At 42.8% G+C, this 18,160-nt stretch overlaps 1 protein-coding gene across 2 annotated transcripts; it reads right to left on the reverse strand.

Annotated features, from left to right (window-relative positions):
- Nucleotides 1-1,815: 1,815 nt before the first annotated feature.
- On the reverse strand, nt 1,816-13,139 carry CISD1 (CDGSH iron sulfur domain 1). Of its 2 annotated transcripts, none has more exons than XM_058840716.1 (3): nt 12,985-13,139; nt 8,874-9,079; nt 1,816-4,650 (listed from the first exon to the last, which is right to left on the reverse strand). In XM_058840716.1, the coding sequence occupies exons 1-3, from the start codon at nt 13,013-13,015 to the stop codon at nt 4,561-4,563; spliced, it is 327 nt and encodes a 108-aa protein (XP_058696699.1). In that variant the 5' UTR covers nt 13,016-13,139; the 3' UTR covers nt 1,816-4,560. The 2 variants fall into 2 exon arrangements, with proteins under 2 accessions (XP_058696699.1, XP_058696698.1); XM_058840715.1 differs by lacking the exon at nt 12,985-13,139 and adding an exon at nt 12,516-12,814.
- Nucleotides 13,140-18,160: the final 5,021 nt, after the last annotated feature.

The following is an 18,160-nucleotide window of genomic DNA, read 5'->3' on the forward strand; positions in this document are numbered from 1 at the left end:
GAGGCTCTGGCCATGAAACGCTGCTTTCATCGCTAACATTTATGCAGCACTTCCAGCTGCCTGGGCTCAGCCAGCCAGCACTGCTGCTGAAACCCCTTAAATCCAGAGCTGTGGAGAAAGCCCCTAGATCAGTGCTCATGGAGGCCCCACTGCACGGTGTGTTGATTTGGCATGGACTGGTTTTCTGGTAGCAGGGGAGGGCCACAGGAGTGGTTTCTGTGAGAAGCTGCTAGAACCATGTCCACAGAGCAAATCTCTGATGGCTCTGAAGATGGAAATGCTGCTGGCCCAGTTGGAGAGGTTGGTAATGCCTCTGTGATGACATATTTAATAAGAAAATCAAAACAGCGTATGCAGTTTTTTTCCCAGGGCCGGACAGGCACCACCACCAGGGCCATCCCAGTGAAGCACACAGCAATGTGCTGTGGCCACCACCATCTTGGTACAGCCTGCAGCAAGCCTTGCCTGCCTGGCCACCTCTAGCCAGCCACGCTGCAGGCAGAAGAGCATGGGCAGCTTCTCCTTCCCAGCACCCCGCCTAAAGAGAGGCATTAAATAGCACCAGTGCCACAGCAGCTGTCACTGCCTGCATGCAAAATCATGGTGAGTGACTCTCCAGCATGGAACCTAGACAAGATCAACCTCTTAGCACTGAGAGATCCTGCAGAAATCTGAATTAGTGGAACTTGCTGGCAATAGTATAGGCAGCAGTTTTTCTTCTAGTTGGAGAAGAGAAGGAAGTAAGGACATGGGAGGGACAAAAACATGGCAGCACCAAGGTCAGTGGAAAAACAGGGAGGAGGTGCTCCAGGCACCAGAGAGAGTTTCCTCTGTAGGCCTGGTGAGGACTATGGTAAAACAGCTGTCCCGCTGCAGCCCATGAAGTCCCTGAGGGATGCAGCGATCCACTCACAGCTTGTGGAAGAAGTGCGCACACGGGAATGGATGGATGCCAGAGAAAGCTGTGATCTAGTGTGAGATCCAAAGGGACAGAGAGGGCCCCTGCTTCCAGAGATAGAGGGCCCTTGATTCCAAACTAGAGCAGTCTATTCTTAGAAGACTGCACTCCATGGACAAGTGACCCACAACACAGCAGTTTTGGGAAGACTGTTTGCCCACAGGAGTGACTCATGTTGCAGCAGATTTGGTAAGACTGCTACTTATGAGATTACAGCTACACTAGAGAAATTGAGAGAACTGTCTCCAGTACCAAGGACCCCATGGCATTGCAAATACTCCTCTCCCTAAGCAAACAGAAGATGATCTTGAATGATAAACTGACCAAAAGCCCCACACCGTCTCCCTGCACTGGCAGTTGGAAGGAGGGATGGGCTGGAGGGAAAAAAGGTGGTTTAAAGGCTTGTTTTACTTCTCATTAGTCTTCTCTGACTCTGTTAATAACAGATTTACTTTATACATATATAAAAATACTTTATACTTGTTTTAGGGCAACCTGTCTTGCCCTTAGAGTGTTTTCTCCCAGTCCTCATCCCAACACATGAGCCCTTTGTTAATTTTTTTCCCCTCTCCTCCACCCAGCTGAGAGCAAGAGAGGATGAGTGAACAGCTTTTGCAGATGCCTGATGTGTGGCCAGCGTCAAACGATAACACACAGCCTCTGTTTCCATCCAGTGGAGCAGCGCAGCTGCAATGCTGGCTGCTGGCCTCCACCACCTCCCCAGCCTGCAGACTAAGAGTGCTCCAATGGCACCTGGAGGAAGCACCTGTAACTGACAGCCTCTCCCTTTCAAGGATCCTGACTGCAGAAGCACTCAAATACCTGACATTCACACTATTTTGATGAATCACACTCAATTACTCAAGAATCAGTACTTTAATTTCTTGACCTTCCCAACAAACACTTGCATGCTGAAAATAACAATAAGGAGCAGAAACAGTTTTACTCTGCAGCAGGGATTTTTCTCTGCTTTAATTTTTGAAGGCTTTATATTAGGAGTTTCAATCTGAAGTCAAAATTGCACCATTTGCATAATTTCTTTATGGTTAAAACTGGTAGAAATGTAACCAATGCACTTCATACTCTAGAGAGTATTTGAGGAAAGCACTAAAGAAAGAGACTTAGGAGAACATTGCAACAGTCAAGCACTCTGCCCATTAGAACATGACAACCTATTACGGTACTAAGAGAAAAAATTAAGTGCTCTCTGTGATGCTCATTGAGACTGCTTGGTTAAGTTTGTTTCTTCAAATCCAAGACTCTTCTCATCATCACATTTGAACAGCTTGCATAAATAAGGTACAGTACAGGAATTGTATGTGCCTCTAATTAAGATCTGAACACTCAAATGAACATTCAGAAATGCAATACTTCTCCAAAACAAAAGTCACTAGGATGTAAATCAACACAGATTCTGCTTCTGCAACTTTGCTTCCCAGAAATAAAAACTTCCCAAAGGGCCCACTTCCCAAACTCCCAAAAATATTTTATTGGCAAACTCCACAAAATACTTTTATGACTCGGGAGACTCATCTGAAGACCTTAGGACTTCATTTCTTAGACCATTAACACTGGATTTCTATTCCTTCAGGAGCAGCCAGGTTTTGATGTTGACAGAAAAAGGAGTTTCAGATGGAAAATCCACTCCAGACACATGTTCATGACTACAGCAGCACTGCTGTACAGCACTACTGAAAGAAAAAGTATACCCATGAGAACACAGACTAAAGCCTTGAGATTAAGATGAGCTCAAATGGGTATTTGACAAAAATACAGAAATATCCAGTGTCATACTTTAATAATACAGGAGTTACTCTGCTTTGGATAAAATGTATTTGATAATTTTAGGTTAAAACAACTTTCCATATGCATTAGTACTCAGCAAAGTAAAAAATATTGAGTGTCTTTACACTCAAGACAGACAGAAAAGACTAACGTATTTGACTGTAACTTCTTTCAAATAGAGGTCTCCTGGACAGTAGTGCCCTTACTCCAACACTCCACCTTTCTCTACCTGTGCCTCCTTCTTTACATTTTGTGCCTGCTGCCCAAATCCAGACCAGCTGGCCAAGACCTCAGCCTCTGAAAGCCTCACACAGAGACTATGCAAAACATCTTCAGTTTTAACTAGTTGTACCAACCACTCTTAAAAAATAAAATAAACAGAACCTCTCCTGCCCTGATCATCTGAAGAATCCTTAAGGGTCCAGGCTAAAATGCCAGCTTCTTAACAAGGCCTTTCATCTAGCCCTGAGGTAGTTTCTTGTCCCAGGATATTCAGAGCTCAATCTTATGCAGGCCGCAGTTACACTCATGGACTGGATTTAGTACAAAATTTCCCCCTGTTGCCCCACTCTTTGGGTTTTGCTTTGTACTTACATGCATGTTAATAAATCAAAGCTATTTAAGGAAACCAAAATGACAGCTATTAATGCAACCATGCCAAACAAGAAGACAAGTGCCATGGGTAAGGAGGGTAAGAGCTCTCTCTGTTTCATCCTTCCTTCTTGTTTCTGTCTGTTTTCAAAGCCTCTCTTCATTCATGCCAGGATTTTTTGGTAAAATCAGCTTAACCACATTAGCAGCTCAGGGAGGCAGGAGTTAAGACACATAGAACCTAAGCCACATAGTAAGAAAGGTATGCCTCCTCCCTTCTCAGCAGGAAAAGCTTTCCAGAACCAGCCAGTGCAATGGTGAAGCAGATGGTGATGATGGGTGGGGTTTTAGTTTTTATTTTAGCTTCTAGAATTAATCAGCATAGCCACTCCACAGAAGCATCCCATGGTCTGAGGAAGTTGGCTTTGCTGAAAGACTGCAAGCAAAACTAAGGCTCTCTCCAACAGCAAAAACAACCCTGCCACCCTCTGCCCATCACTCTTGAAGCACTTTGTGTCATTCCACTCATCTATTAAGAAATCTCTCAGAGACCATTTCCCTAATCCTACTCTAAATACAGATCTGCGGTTTGGATAGTATTTTCTTGATATCAAATGGAAGTAAGGTCAAGTTTCAACACTGCTGTAAAATCAAAGGTAAACTTGCCCTCTAGCCCCATCTTACTTTCAGCCTGTTGTCTGTTCATAACTAGCAATGTTGAATTTGTTCGTTTACAGAAGCCATACAGCACAGTAGTGTAACAAGACAAATGTGACACCTGCAGAAAATGCAGCATAATCAGAGATTAAGATGACACTGCAATTTCTGCCCTGCCATTGCCTTTTACATGGACATCTGTCCAGCTCTGTGACTTCAGAACCTCTCCAGGGTTTTAGTATTTACCTTTTGATACACATGTATTTGAAAATAATTTAATACCTATTTCCTGATGAAGTACATTCTGTGACTCATTTTAGTTTCACACTCAGTGAGAGGGTACACACACTTTACAGGACAAAAAATTTAAACCATAACTACTTAGTAAATTACACATTGTAGTGACTGAAAGACAAGCACCAGAGAAAATATACATGCTGAAGCCTGATGTATATACTACACTGGGAAGTCTTCAGTGATATGACAAAGAATTTGTGGGTTTTTTCCCCCCAATTACAAGAGAACAGAGGATTTGTCAGACACTGATTCTGTAGTTTCTACTGTCCACTCTATGCCTCCTTCCTCTTGATGATCAGAGGCCCAACGTTGTCGCCAGTCTCCTCGTTGTGCTTTGTGTGAGAGCCATCACACAGTGGGAACTGAAAAAAAGAAAGAATAAACACATCTAAAGTACATCCAGAGTCAGAACTAAGAACCTAGGCTGAAAGTTTATTAGGCATCTTCTCATTAAATCCACTGAAGCCACAGACCACAACTTTTATGCCAGCATCTCAGGTCTCCCTGGGTTTTGGCTGAACACTAACTTTATCCTTACAAGCATAGAGCAGACAAGAGGCCTGTTCTAAAAATACAGCCACCAAACTCTACTCTCTTCGGTGTTCCTGCCTCAAGTGAGCAGGAGAAAACTGCAGCCTGAGCACACCTTCAGCTGTAACCTACCTCGAGTATCTTACTCTCAATCTTGCCCCATGCTTCCTCAGTGCTGCCCTTCAGAGCAACATCGGTTGGAAGTAATTTGAAGAAATATTTGTTCCATTAAAAAAAACCCCAAACAAACCCCACCCTAGAACAGGCTGGTCTGAGCAGGAATTACAGGGACTCCTTTATCAAGCTCTAACAGCACAAGTCACAGAGAAATGATAACTATTGTTCCTGGGAAGCCCTTATCACATGGAAGAGTCCAAAGACATTCTGTGAGGCAGTAAAGTGTCAGGTTGGATCCCATCACTTCTCAAGGATGTGTTTTCAGGGCTACATCAACTCTTCATAGGAGACTCTGGAGACAATCACAGAAATCACACACTGGTATTTTGCATCCAGTTACAATTTTGTTTGCTTAGAAGTAATGGGACCTAAGTTGGGCCTTACTCAGCTCTTGCCTTTGCAACAGTACTATTCTCTTTCAGTACTGTCACAGTCAGTATTCAACGTTCCACTGAACTCAATGCTCCTACTTCAGTCACAGCCTTTGAAAAACATTACTACCCTACCACCCATGCTTAACTAGAATAAAAAATTTCAAAGTACTGCACAAAACCAATACAATGAAACAATATACACAGCTTTAAAGTAATGCCACCTTTTCTGTAGGGTAGTATTGGGAGGGAAGGAGAAAGGTGAGGTGAGTGTTTCTTCTGGCTTTTCACAGTAATGAAATGTCAAAACCTAAGCTAAAAATGGCATGCAATATTTCTGAATAAAGAAACCTTGAATTCAGAGAATGCTCATGTAAGCTGATTCATGAAGAAACTTTCTCATCTCATCAGTCACTTGTGACTCAATGAATAAGTAGTGACAAGATACTCGGACAAAATCTGAGCAAACAGGAATGTATGTTTCTGGGACACTGACCAGCTTTCAACAGCAGATGTTCCTGGGCCAGCTGTTTTTCCATGCAACACCACAGTCCACTGGTCTTCACAGATACAATGACACAGCTTCCATCAAACATTAACATCTCACAAGCTCCAAGGAGGCAACCCAAAGTCCAGCTACATCAACATCATTGCTTCAAGTTTTCAAGCAACAAAAATTGTGGGATTCCTAGGTTCAGATAGCATCCAGACATCTTTAACAGCTACCAACAGTGACTGCTCTGCATTCATCCTACTGGTCAGCTGGTCTCAGAATACTAGCTCCCAGGAGCTGGTACACTGTACTTGAGCTTCTCAGGGAAAAACACCAAACTGAACACCACTTTCCCGGAGCACCACGTAGTCACCTTGAAGATGAGATACGGCATAGGATATTGGGCCTGACACAATGTGTTCATCCCTGATTAAAAGTAAAGCAGGATAGCAGCAACAGTGGCCAAAGCTCAAACACCAGGGGAATTGCACAGTGATATGGACAGCTCAGCTGATTTCCCTTGACATTGAACACATCTGGATTTTCTATTTTCTACTGATAGACTGCAGCAGTATTCCTCAATCCACAACTTGGGGACTAATACTTCTCTGGAAGACATAGAAGCTGCAGGTCATTGTAAAAAGACAGCAAATTAATCTCCGCCTCCCCTAACTCACACCTAAAAATGTAGACAAGTAAGAAAACAAGTGTTCTAACTTTAATTACAGTTTAAAGACAAAACTCTTGCCTCTGGTAAGTTTGAGCACTGGCTTTTTCACTAAACTGGACAATTACAAAGTGCCTGCAGAGCACAACACTGAATAGGAAAAGGTTAATTAAAGAACCACCCATTTATTATTAAGAGATAACTGCATGCCAAGACAAACTTATTTCAAGATACCACATGTGGTTTGTTAAAACACATACATTCCACAAAGACTCTGGCCAGCACAAAAGCCTTTTAAGCACACTATTTCAGAAAAAAAAAAAACCCGGACAAAAACAACTTATTTTTTCAAGAGTTGCTCTAAAATACTCGGGTGTAGTCCAACTGTTTTGTTATTCCGTGTAGATGAGGAACACCATGTGGGGTCAGGTGTAAAAGCATGCACATCATCAGTGCAACAGAAACATCCTGTGGCTCCTAATGCTACTGGTTCTACCAACAGCCTCACGCCTCAGGTGAGCCTGAACCTCTTAAGAAGTGCACAGAGTGACACAAAAGGACATTTCTTCTAGCCTATATGCACCCATTTAACAAAAACACAGCAGGTACTTAATGCATTTGAAGTAACTGCAATTTCCTGCATTGAAAACACACACATTAAAACACACAACTAAAATAGTTTGAGAACTCTAAGAGCTAGATAATGCTAGCTGACAACTTCCAAAGATGACAAGCATGTAAGAATTATGTATTTTATTACTGTGTGGCAATAACAAATGTGAGAAAAACACAAACCCTATTAGAGGTTATGCTACCCATGCTGCAAAGTCAGCCCATCAAGGCAAGAGGAAAGCAACAAAACTGGAAAATATAGTCTTTGAGGTGGAACATGTTGACTAAAATACTTATCATTAAACAGCAGTAAAAGGAAACAAATACCTTCCAAAATTTCCAGCAACCTCCTAAATGCCTTTACAAGACCTTTCAAATCAGAATTCTAAGAATGTACTCATTATAGCCTCATCTACTTTCTTTCTAACTCAGTGGAGCAAACTGACAATACCCCTTAAACATATGCCAAAACATACTTCTTAAGGTTTTTATCTCACACCAAGAAAAGGGTAATATCAAACAATAGTAAATAACTGGTAGGAGCTGCAATGCAACCGGAATCAGACACTATCTTTCATTTCTGTTTAGAAGATCTAATAGAAAGCAGAAAGCACAAACACCAGGGTTCAAGTACGGTTTTTTCAGTTCAGACTCCAGACAGAATAGAGAAGACAAGGCCACCTCCACAAGACTATTTCAGCATCAGATCATAATGCTGTTTAATCCTTAGCAGTGTTACACTGCAAAACCAAATTCAGGTACAAATGTGTAAGCTCCTGAGTTACCTGCAAGGTAATAAAGTCAGATCTGACAACAGAAAGAACCCGAAGTTACAGCATCTGGAAATTGCTGAGTTTGGCCTAATAAGACCAATGTATAAGACTTGAGAAGTTGTGTATTTACCTCCCTGAAGGAGAGAGAGCTAAATTTTAAGGCAGTTATCTGGCTCTGAAGGTCTGTATTATTTCCATCTCCATACACTGGCACCTTCTAAAAAAGCTTTTAAATGTGCACCAGTGGTAAATGGACAGGATTAATCATGCAACCTGCTTTCTCTCATTACAGATCCCAAAACTACCATTATAGATAAAGTACATACATCTCAGCTAGATCAGGTGTCACACATCTCTAAGATCAGATGTAAATCTCAGGTATTGTTATTGAGACGCCAGGTTATCACTAATTTAAGGCAATTGAAGCAACCCAAATTCAAATGCAAGCAATCTGGAACAATATTTAGGCTCAAAAACAGGAGCTTAAAGTATATCGCTGTGACTGCGCTGGCATACGCCATGTACTACCAGCAAGGTACTTTCTGACTAAGCTTCCAACTTTCTCCAGAAAGAGGTGTTTAAGATCCTCACAGTGTTATCTGTGCTCCTATTGCCAACAGGCCAATAGTTTTAGACTTCAGTATTAGCACAGGTAGCACACAAAATGATATCTGTCGTTCATGACCATGCTCCACACAGTTGGTCTCTTTTCAAGAGATACTTTTAAGAGCTAGAGAAAAGTTATGTCCACTGTTAGCACTGAACTGCAGGCTTTACTCTGAGCATCAGCACACATCTGTAGATGTGTGCTAGTTCTACAGATTAGAATATTGCTACATCTCAGTGCAGAATAGTTTAGGTGAAAAGAGGTTAATTTTCTCTAAAAAATGCAGTTTAAAAATAGTTTTGCTGAAAGATAGATGCACATGAACAACACTGGACCCATTCATTCTTCTCTTACCTTCTTAGACCTCCAACAACGACAGTACACAGCCTTGTCTCCCAGATCTTCCATGTCAAAGGCATGGACTACCTTGGGGTTATCCTTCTGGATATGGGGATTCACCATTGCTTTGCAGCATTTGTCTTTAGAGATAAATTTTTTGTAAGCTAGATATCCAACAGCAGCTGCTCCAGCAGCTAAAGAGACTGCAGCAATCCATTCAACTAGAATAAAAGAAGAAAAAAGCAAGAGACTGTCATGTTTTGACCAAAACATTCTATTAAAACTATTTAGCAGTGTGTTCATGCTTGCAGCAACACCTTTTTACTTTCCAACAGATCTTTTTGTTCTGTAGTAACTCTCTACTTTAGAAGCGTATTTTCCTTTGACAGTCACCTAGTTAATATGCTCTTTTCTGCTGATTGGAGTTCTACTTCACCCAAGTCCTTTCTGGACAAGGGTAAGAATTAAACTGGCAGAGATTTCCTGTTTTTGTTTTGTTTTTTACTTTTCTGTTTAGCAAACTCTGATATTAACATCAGTAGTACATTGTTTTGAAGTTCAGCACATTAAACCAGGTGTAAGTACATCCTGTAGCAGCAAAAAAACACCTGTGTTGTTTGTTTCAGTTGCAAGAAAGTCACTAAAGAGGTTAGCACCAACAACCCAAAACCAGGTTTCTCCCCCCAAAGGCATGGGCACTGAGTAGCTTATAATAAAATGCAACTTGTAACTAAAAAAAACTAAAGTCAGCTGTTTGGCAATGGGGAAATTATTAAATATACTACCACCAGTAACAAAAGCCACCTTAGATTAAATCCCTACTGTGGTATAGAAGAAAGAACAAGGATCCAAAAATATTACATTTAAGAATCATAGCACATGTTTATTTTAACTAGATTAAGTCCTGAATCTCTGCAAGACAATTTTCATTAAAAATCCTCTTGCCATCACTTCTCATCCTCACTTCTCCTCCCTTTATTTACCAATAAAATTTATGCAGTCTTAGTACAATGTCCATTCCTGCAAGAAGTTTTTCTACTTTTTTGTGGCTCTACTGCTTTCTCTCTGCTTCATGAAAATATGCTGATCTTTGGCTCAAAGGTTCAGGCTGCAGCACTAGGTCTGGTTGTTTCCTCTCAGAGTAACAAGTGGCTGCTCTTTCTTTGCTTTTTATCCACCACTTCTATATATGCATATACTGCAAGTTCTGTTTACAGACAAATAAAAAGGAATTTAAATTTTAGCACATTTACAGAACTTAATAAAATTAGAACAATCTCCAGTTGGAAATTTCTATGTTTTAATTGGATTTGTAAGATGCCAAGCCAGATGGCATCTGTGAAGCAAGAGACATTGCTATGTCCAAGTCTAGAAGAAGTTAGTTCTTGCTACTTTCCACGACCAACTGACTTGCTGTATTTCCACTGTGAGCTTGGACTAAAAGTATCAAGGTTTTCTGTCCCTGTCTCACAGACTTGCCTAAAAATCGTTATCAAGCCCTTCCTCAGCTAAAGCACTGTTAGCTCATAGGCACCACACTGATCCACAGGTGTCTGGCTCTGGCAATACGTGGAATTAGACAACTATCTGTACAGTGTCTGCAGCTCTGTAAGATCAGGGAAGGCAGGCACCACTTTAGAGTGTTACTGAAGGAGTAAAAGATGCAGAAATCCTCCAGAGTTAATTTTCTTAGTAAATGACACAGAAAAGACCGACATACACTGAGACCGTCCCTGCTAATGAGTGACAAACCCTTCCTGTAACAGTAAAGTGATATTAAGATACAGAAAATCATTTTAATGTTGAAGAATTTAGGGCAGGCATGTTTCCCTGCTCTCCAACTCCTTAAAACAATAAAAGCCCCAAAGACTATACTGTGAATGCTGTGTTTTATGTCCATCCAGTGAGTTCTCACCCTCTATTCCCCAGAGTAAAGCAAGACAAGAATGGCAGTAAGACACTGATAGGGATTTATTATTTTCTTTATTCTTTGGTCATATCCTAAAGAAAGAGACTTAGATCACAGTTTCTCCTCTCTTCTTTCTCTAAATATCTGGAACACTGATTTGGATGTTTCCAAATCTATGCTACAGAGGGAGTTTTTGGATCTGCTAGAGAGCTCTGAGAGACTTTATCCACAGGAAAACACACATTTAAGATCTGCATTGAGAAGTGGTCTAAGAAACTGAGGTGGTCTTGCCTCCGCCAACATCCTTGTTAAGAACCCAGATCAATTTACATTTTAGCAACTATCAACAACATGGGGGAGAGCTACACCCTGACAAAGTTAGTCCAAGACCATCCTAAGAGGCAATATTCAAGTTATCTCTTCTGCTTAGAAAATATTTGTTATTCAAAAGTCATAGAGTAATAACTCTAGACATGAAGAACTGTATTTTATGTCTCCAGAAGTGCTTGTAAACTTTCAAGTAGTTTTCTCCTCATGTGCCAATGAACAGACTATTATTGTGCAAGAGTTGCTCATGACAGTGCAGTGGAGTCACCGCCTACAACAAAAGGCAGTGCTGGAGAAACACATTAAACTCATTTACTGAAGAGTGATCCAGGATAACTGGATGCACAAAAAGCCTAACAGAAAAAGCCAAAATCACTTCTACCACATCACCCACAAAAAATGAGATAATGACTGGTGGGTTCAATTGAACTGAAGCTGTATGGTGAAGAAGCCACCTGAGGGAAAAGGATTGTTGGATTTCACGAATAAGCAGAAAAAGACAAGTCACCGTGATCAGATCTGTGGTTGGTGTGAGGTCACACCTGCAAACCACACCTCTCAGATAAAATGCATTAGCTGTGCTACTCACTGCCTTCCAAAGGGCACACATGCACAGAAGCAATTAATTCCCCCACTGCTACCACGAATTAAATCTCACAAAAATATGGTAAGTTTCTGGTGTCTAGTTTTCAGTAGAAAATAAATTATTTTCAAAATTCATCAGCCTGAGACACATGCCAGCTGGAGGAAGAAATGCAACATGCCAGTCACAAGGCACTGATTGAGTTTGATCTCATCAGAAATCACAAAAAACTAATGCTGTCTCCTTCTAAACAGAGCACCCTCCAGACTGGTCCCATCAGCTGCTTCCATGCTTTTATTTTTCTTAGATAATGAGGACATTTCCAGTTTATTTAACAGCATGTTCTAGGAACTGTTCTAATTTTTACAATATTATAAATGACAGCAAGCTACCGTGGGGAACACAACCTGGATGCAAGCTGTTACCAAGTCATCCTCAGGGCTTTGATTATTTTAATAAGCATAGACTCCCATTACTGTAGCCCATTTTATACGAACGTCTTTGCTACCATCCTTCGTACCGGCAGCCAGCACCCTCCCCACCTCTCGAAAAAAAAAACCGCAATCCATTCGCCCACAAAATTAACGACATAAACCATGAGCAGCTTTGCAAGTGGAAACCCGTCATGCACGTGAGGCTCAACTTTTTAGAGAAAATTAGGTAATTCAGCTCTCTATTCTATCCTCCACCCGGTCCAACTCTTTCATCCTGTCCGGTTGTGCAACAGCATTCAGAACATACAACGCTATCTCAAGCACAGTTCAAGTCAATCATTACACAGCAGAAATGTTACCGTTACCTGTACGTACAGTACCAGGTATTGAGAGCCAGACATTACCTCTGAAAGTTATAGGTTTTAGCGAAATTTTCATTCAAACAGGTGGAAAACAAAAATAAAAGCCCGTCTGAAACGGGCTGTCACCTCTACAGATAAATCCCCTCTGTGAGGGCCGAAGCAGCCGCAGAAGTCGGGCGAGGACCTCGGCGGCTCCGGGCCCTCACAGCTCAGTGGGGTGGGACAGGTCAAAGGGGGAGCTCTCAGGCCGAGCCAGCAGACCCCCCCTCGCTGACCGCAGCAGGGGTTTTACTGATGAGCGGATCCCACCGGCCGCTTCCAGACCCACCGCAGCCAGCGGGGACGGCGCGGGGACGCCCGCCATCTTGTCCCGGGGGTCCAGCGGGGCACGAGCCGCGAGGCGGAGCCGCCCCCGGAGGGGCCCCCCCGTCACGCCTCGCACGCTCCGGTGCCCCCAACCCTGCCCCGCCCCTCTGATCAGCTCACACCTCCAACTCCCAGCCGGCCATACCCCTCACGGCGCTGTTCTGTCCCGGACCCATTGCTCCCGCTCCCGCTCCGCACCGCGCACGCGCCGCTGCCCAAGATGGCCGCGGAGCCGCCCCTTAAAGGTCTCTCCCCCAGACAAGGGGTTAGGGGACAGGTGGAGGTTACGGGATATGTGAAATGGCACTGTGGCGAGGAGGGGGAGGGACAGGGACGAGCGACGAGTGACGAGCGGACGAGGGCTGTCACTGGCCTTACGCCCGGCAGAGGGCTCTCACTGAAGCTTCTGCAGCTGTAAAATGGGTGTTGAGCACCGCTGTGCATCCTGTGCCGACACTAGCTCGGCGCGGCGTGCCGCGGCCCCGCCGTTCTCTTCTGCTTGTGGCGCTCTTTGGTGTCCAACAACAATGCAAAATGCTTAGGCCGAATCGCTGCACGAGCCCTCTCCTGTGCAGTTATGGAAAGATGAAGCTGCAAAGTTATAGCATCTGAGTGACAGCCGCCTCGAACCTCATAAACTTGGGTATTGACGTGAGAACTACTATTCTTTACTGTAAAGTATTATCGAAGTTCTGTGTCTGATTAAGGACTCACTACTCTGGAACCTCGCTTATGGTTGGACTCGCTATAGATGATAAAATAATACAAGCATTTGCATTCATAGATTAGCTTTTGCATCACAAGCATTTTGATATGGTCCTGAAAAGAACAGGCAAAGAGACCAGCTTCTTTTTAATGCCTTTATTGAGGTCAGCTCTACGTGGGGCATCTCAAGAGGCTGCACCCCCGACTGCTGCTCCCAATGGACGACTCAGAGAAAGAAATATTCAGCTTTGTCGCATGGCAAAGCTGGGGCTTCCATCTTTCCAAGAATTCCTAGGAACGCTTCGGCTTGCTGTAAATCTAGGGTAGTCAGGCACAGCAAGTGTTGTGTAGGTATGGCGACAAGGTCGGGAATATCAGTAAGTAGCATAACGTTCTCGCTTGCTCCTCAATGTAGTTTGGAGTCCAGTTTGTGCCATGGCTCACTGATTCTAGGGGTCTTTAGATGTTAATCCCACTTCCCCTGGGTGCTAATCCCCGTGGGAGTTTGACTCATCTACATACCGGGCGGTGTCACCAGTTGCCATTAGGGGGTGCCTGGAGCAGCAGAGGCAATATGAAAGGTCAGGTGGCATTTAACAAGGCTGTCAGAATATTTATATTTACCAAACAGGACACAACATGAGGTATTTAACAAAGAAGGCACCTTATGGTGAAAATATTCTACTTTTCAAACTGTAAACATCTTTGTATACTGATCAGGTCACATATAACTCTACAGTACAACTTATACTTCTAACTGCTTTGTATAATCTGTCAGTTTATGTATGCACTGTATAGTTCATATGAAAAGTAGTGTAAAAATATATTGTAGGCCTTAGCAAAATGTCAAAATAGACACCAAAATACTTCTATGTAACTAACTCAGAGAATGGTGTAAAGCAATTATTCTGTTTCTTACATCTATGGGCTAGACTCTCCAACTAATAACAGTGACAAGAAACAGAGCATGAGCATCTGGGAAGGATTTATTGTCTCTATTGGCACTATCAGGGTGTGTGAACCAACAGGATAAACCTACAAGAAGAAATAAAATATATGGACCTAATTATCCCATGGACAAATCAGAGGTTAAAACCAAACAACAGAGTTCCTAGAACATCAAAAACTCAAAGCAATGTTTACATAATATATAAACTAATTAATATGCATGTAACCCCAGCAATGTAATGCTGTCTAGCGAACATGATTTTAAGCTACCTCCATGCTCTTTGGTGGGGAGAGAGTGAAGAGGGGCACCGGTTGTTCCCTCTCAGGGAAGTACCGACGGCCCCGGGAGTGATCGGATTTGTGAATGTACCCCTTAACACCGGAGACGTAAGAGCATTTAAGAAAGAGATGGGGCGGTTGTTGGATGATCCTTTTGGTGTGGCTGAGAGGTTAGATGAATTTCTAGGGAGTAGTATTTATACCTTGGACAATCTTATGGCAATCCTAAGATCATTGTTTAATCAGGAAGAAAGAGAAATGATTAAACAAGCTGGTATCAGGGACTGGGACAGACGCAATCCACAGGGGACGCCAGGCAACCAGAAATGGCCTAGCGTAAGCCCGAGCTGGAATGCACAGACAGAGGAAGGCAGACGGAACATGGTAGATTTGAGGAGCATAATTATTCAAGGTATAAGAGAAGCGGTTCCTAGGGGCTAGAATATTAGCAAAGTTTTTGGAGAGTGTCAAGGGAAAGAGGAATCACCCACAGAATGGATCGAGAGATTACGGCGAAGTTTGCAGATCTACTCTGGAACTGACCCGAACTCTCCTGTGGGGGAGGTTCTGTTAAAAACGCAATTTGTTTCTAAATCTTGGGAAGACATTAGGAGAAAATTAGAAAAGATTGAGGGATGGCAAGATAAAAGCCTCCAGGAGCTCCTAAGGGAAGCTCAAAAAGTATACATGAAGAGGGAGGATGAGAAGCAGAAATTGCAAGCTAAGGTTTTAGTAGCTGCAGTAAAGGAGGTCCAGAAACAGGAGCTGGCACAGGGTAAGTTTAAAACACTGCCCAGAAAACCCCGAGGTCCTCACAGGGCAGCCCCGACCCCACGGAGAGAACTCCCTGAATGCTACTACTGTAAACAGGTAGGACATGTTCGGCGAGACTGTAGACAAAGAATAAAGGACAAGAAGATTTTTCAAGAGGATTAGGGGTGTCGGGGGCTCTTCAATTTGGGGAACAGAACATCCAAAGAGCCCTTGATAAAATTAAAGGGGGGCCCCCAACGACAGGAGGTAAGTTTTCTTGTGGATACTGGAGCGAAGTACCCTGCAGAAATTGCCGTATGGATGTGTGGCTAGCAGAGAAAAAGTTTTTGTAATCGGTGCAAAGGGAGACCCCTTCAAAGTGCCTGTAATAAAGGATGTAGAAATAGAATCTGAAAATAAAATTTGCTTAGGGAATCTGTTATTAGTAGAAGAAGCTGATTATAATTTGTTGGGGAGGGACATGATTGTCACTTTAAGAATTAATATCATTGTTAAAAATTCTGAATTAGTAGTGAAAATATTTAAGCTGACTCCTAAGGATGAGGAGGAGATTAACCCTGAAGTATGGCATTCAAAAGGAAAGCTAGATATAAAACCTATCAAAATAGAAATCGAGAACCCTGAGGACCCTATAAGGGTTAAACAATATCTCATCCCGATGGAGGGGAGAAGGGGGTTGAAACAAGCAGTTGATGACCTCCTAAAAGGGTGTACTTTAGAACCTTGCATGTCTCAACATAACACCCCCATCCTGGCTGTAAGGAATACGGATGGCAGCTTCCGATTAGTCCAGGACCTAAGAGCTGTAAACGCTAGGACCCGGACTAGGTTCCCGGTGGTGGCCAACCCCTATACCTTGCTAAATAGACTCTCACCTGAAGATGTGTGGTACAGTGTGATTGATTTGAAATATGCTTTTTGGACTTGCCCTCTGGATGAAAGGAGTAGAAATTATTTTGCATTTCAGTGGGAGGACCCAGATACAAACTGGAAGCAGCAGCTAAGGTGGACGGTCCTCCCCCAGGGGTTCGTGGAGTCTCCGAACCTTTTCGGGCAGGCTTTAGAACAGTTGCTAACCAATTTATTCCTGAGGGCGGGACAAAGCTTTTGCAGTATGTAGATGACTTGTTGATAGCTGGACTGACTGAGAAAAGTGTGAGGAAAAGCACAATTGCCTTGCTGAACTTTTTAGGAAAGAAAGGTTTGAAAGTCTCAAAATCCAAGCTGCAATTCACAGAGCCTGAAATAAAATACCTAGGACATTGGATATCTCAAGGGAAAAAGAAATTGGACCCTGAGAGAGCGGCAGGCATCCTTGCGTTGCCTGCACCAAGAACAAAAAAAAAATTAGACAAGTTTTAGGGCTCTTGGGATATTGCAGGCAGTGAATTGAGGGTTTCAGTGAGAAAGTGAAGTTTTTGTATGAAAAGTTGAACACTGACACTTACTAAATATCAATTACTGTGAAACCAGCACACCAACCTTTTGGCTCTCAGGCACAGAGATTGGTTCCAGCCAGGACAGGGTTAATTTTTTGTAGTAGCCCAGAGGTGCATAGCCAGAACCCAGAGGTTATTCTAGACCATCTCTTGTCATTGGCAGGGGCAGGGGGAAGGGAGTCTCTCCTTTGTCTGAGGAGAAGGGGTGTGGACCTGATTTTCTGAGCCTGAGAGAATTTTCAGACTGTCAGTGGCTGATCTGTTCCCAAGCAAAAGTTTCTTGAGAACATGTTTCTCTCAAGGACTGTTTTTTTGTAAATAGGTTGTTTGGTTCCCAAAACATTATCATACAGATATCCTTAGTGTTTTCTCTTGTCCTGCCAATGGGATGAGAGGTGGTGTTCCCTTTACCAATCATGTTAAACCTTATAAAAGGGGCTGAAAAACCCCAAAATAAAGCCTTCTTCAGACGAAACCTCTGCTGCTGTACTTGAATCCACGCTCCTATTTCATGTCCACTAGCGACAAAGGGGTTCCTTTCTGTTTAAGTAAGCATGGTGCCTCTTCCAAGCTCTTCCAAGAGAGAGCATTTTGGATGGCATCAGTTCTATGCAGGAGGGAGCAGTAGGGGTGGCATGGCTGCAATCTGGTCAGACTCTCTGGAGAACATTTTGCATGCAAATCATTCTCTCTTTTTAATAACAGCTATTAATGTTGTTTCTATTACCGTTTGTTTCTTTATCTCATTGCTGTTTCCAGTAAATTGTTATTTCAACCTAAGATCTTCGCCTTTTGTGCCTCCAGTTGTCAGCTCCAGCCATCACAGGGGAGGAGAAAGGGGCAGGAGTGAGCAGTGTGTGGTTTCTTGTGGGTACACTAAATTGTAGTGTCTGATTCCTAGATGTAGGGAAACATTTTAACAGAGTAAAAGCATGATATTTTAGTAAAAGCCTGTCTGCACAAGCCAGCTTTTAGTCCAGGCGACAATATTAAAGGCAGTGTCCTTGAAATTCCTGGAGCAGCGAGAATAAAGAAAAACAATGACATTGTGTATTAGGAAAAGAATGTAAAACAGTATGTATTAACCAATAGTAGCTTGTTAAGCTCCGCGAACCCTGTTAGACCCTACAAAAGTGTGCTAAAGATAGAAATAAACGACATTTGCTATACTTCTGT

Source organism: Poecile atricapillus, chromosome 6, assembly GCF_030490865.1.
Source record: "Poecile atricapillus isolate bPoeAtr1 chromosome 6, bPoeAtr1.hap1, whole genome shotgun sequence".
Taxonomy (NCBI): Eukaryota; Metazoa; Chordata; class Aves; order Passeriformes; family Paridae; genus Poecile; species Poecile atricapillus.

Coding starts and splice junctions, on each gene's coding strand:
- CISD1 (XM_058840715.1), bottom strand. CDS start 12,549: ATGAAAATTTCGCTAAAACCTATAACTTTCAGAG. Junction 9,080..12,515: donor AAAACCTATAACTTTCAGAG/GTAATGTCTGGC, acceptor CTTTTATTCTAG/TTGAATGGATTGCTGCAGTC. Junction 4,651..8,873: donor GTTGTTGGAGGTCTAAGAAG/GTAAGAGAAGAA, acceptor TCTTTTTTTCAG/TTCCCACTGTGTGATGGCTC.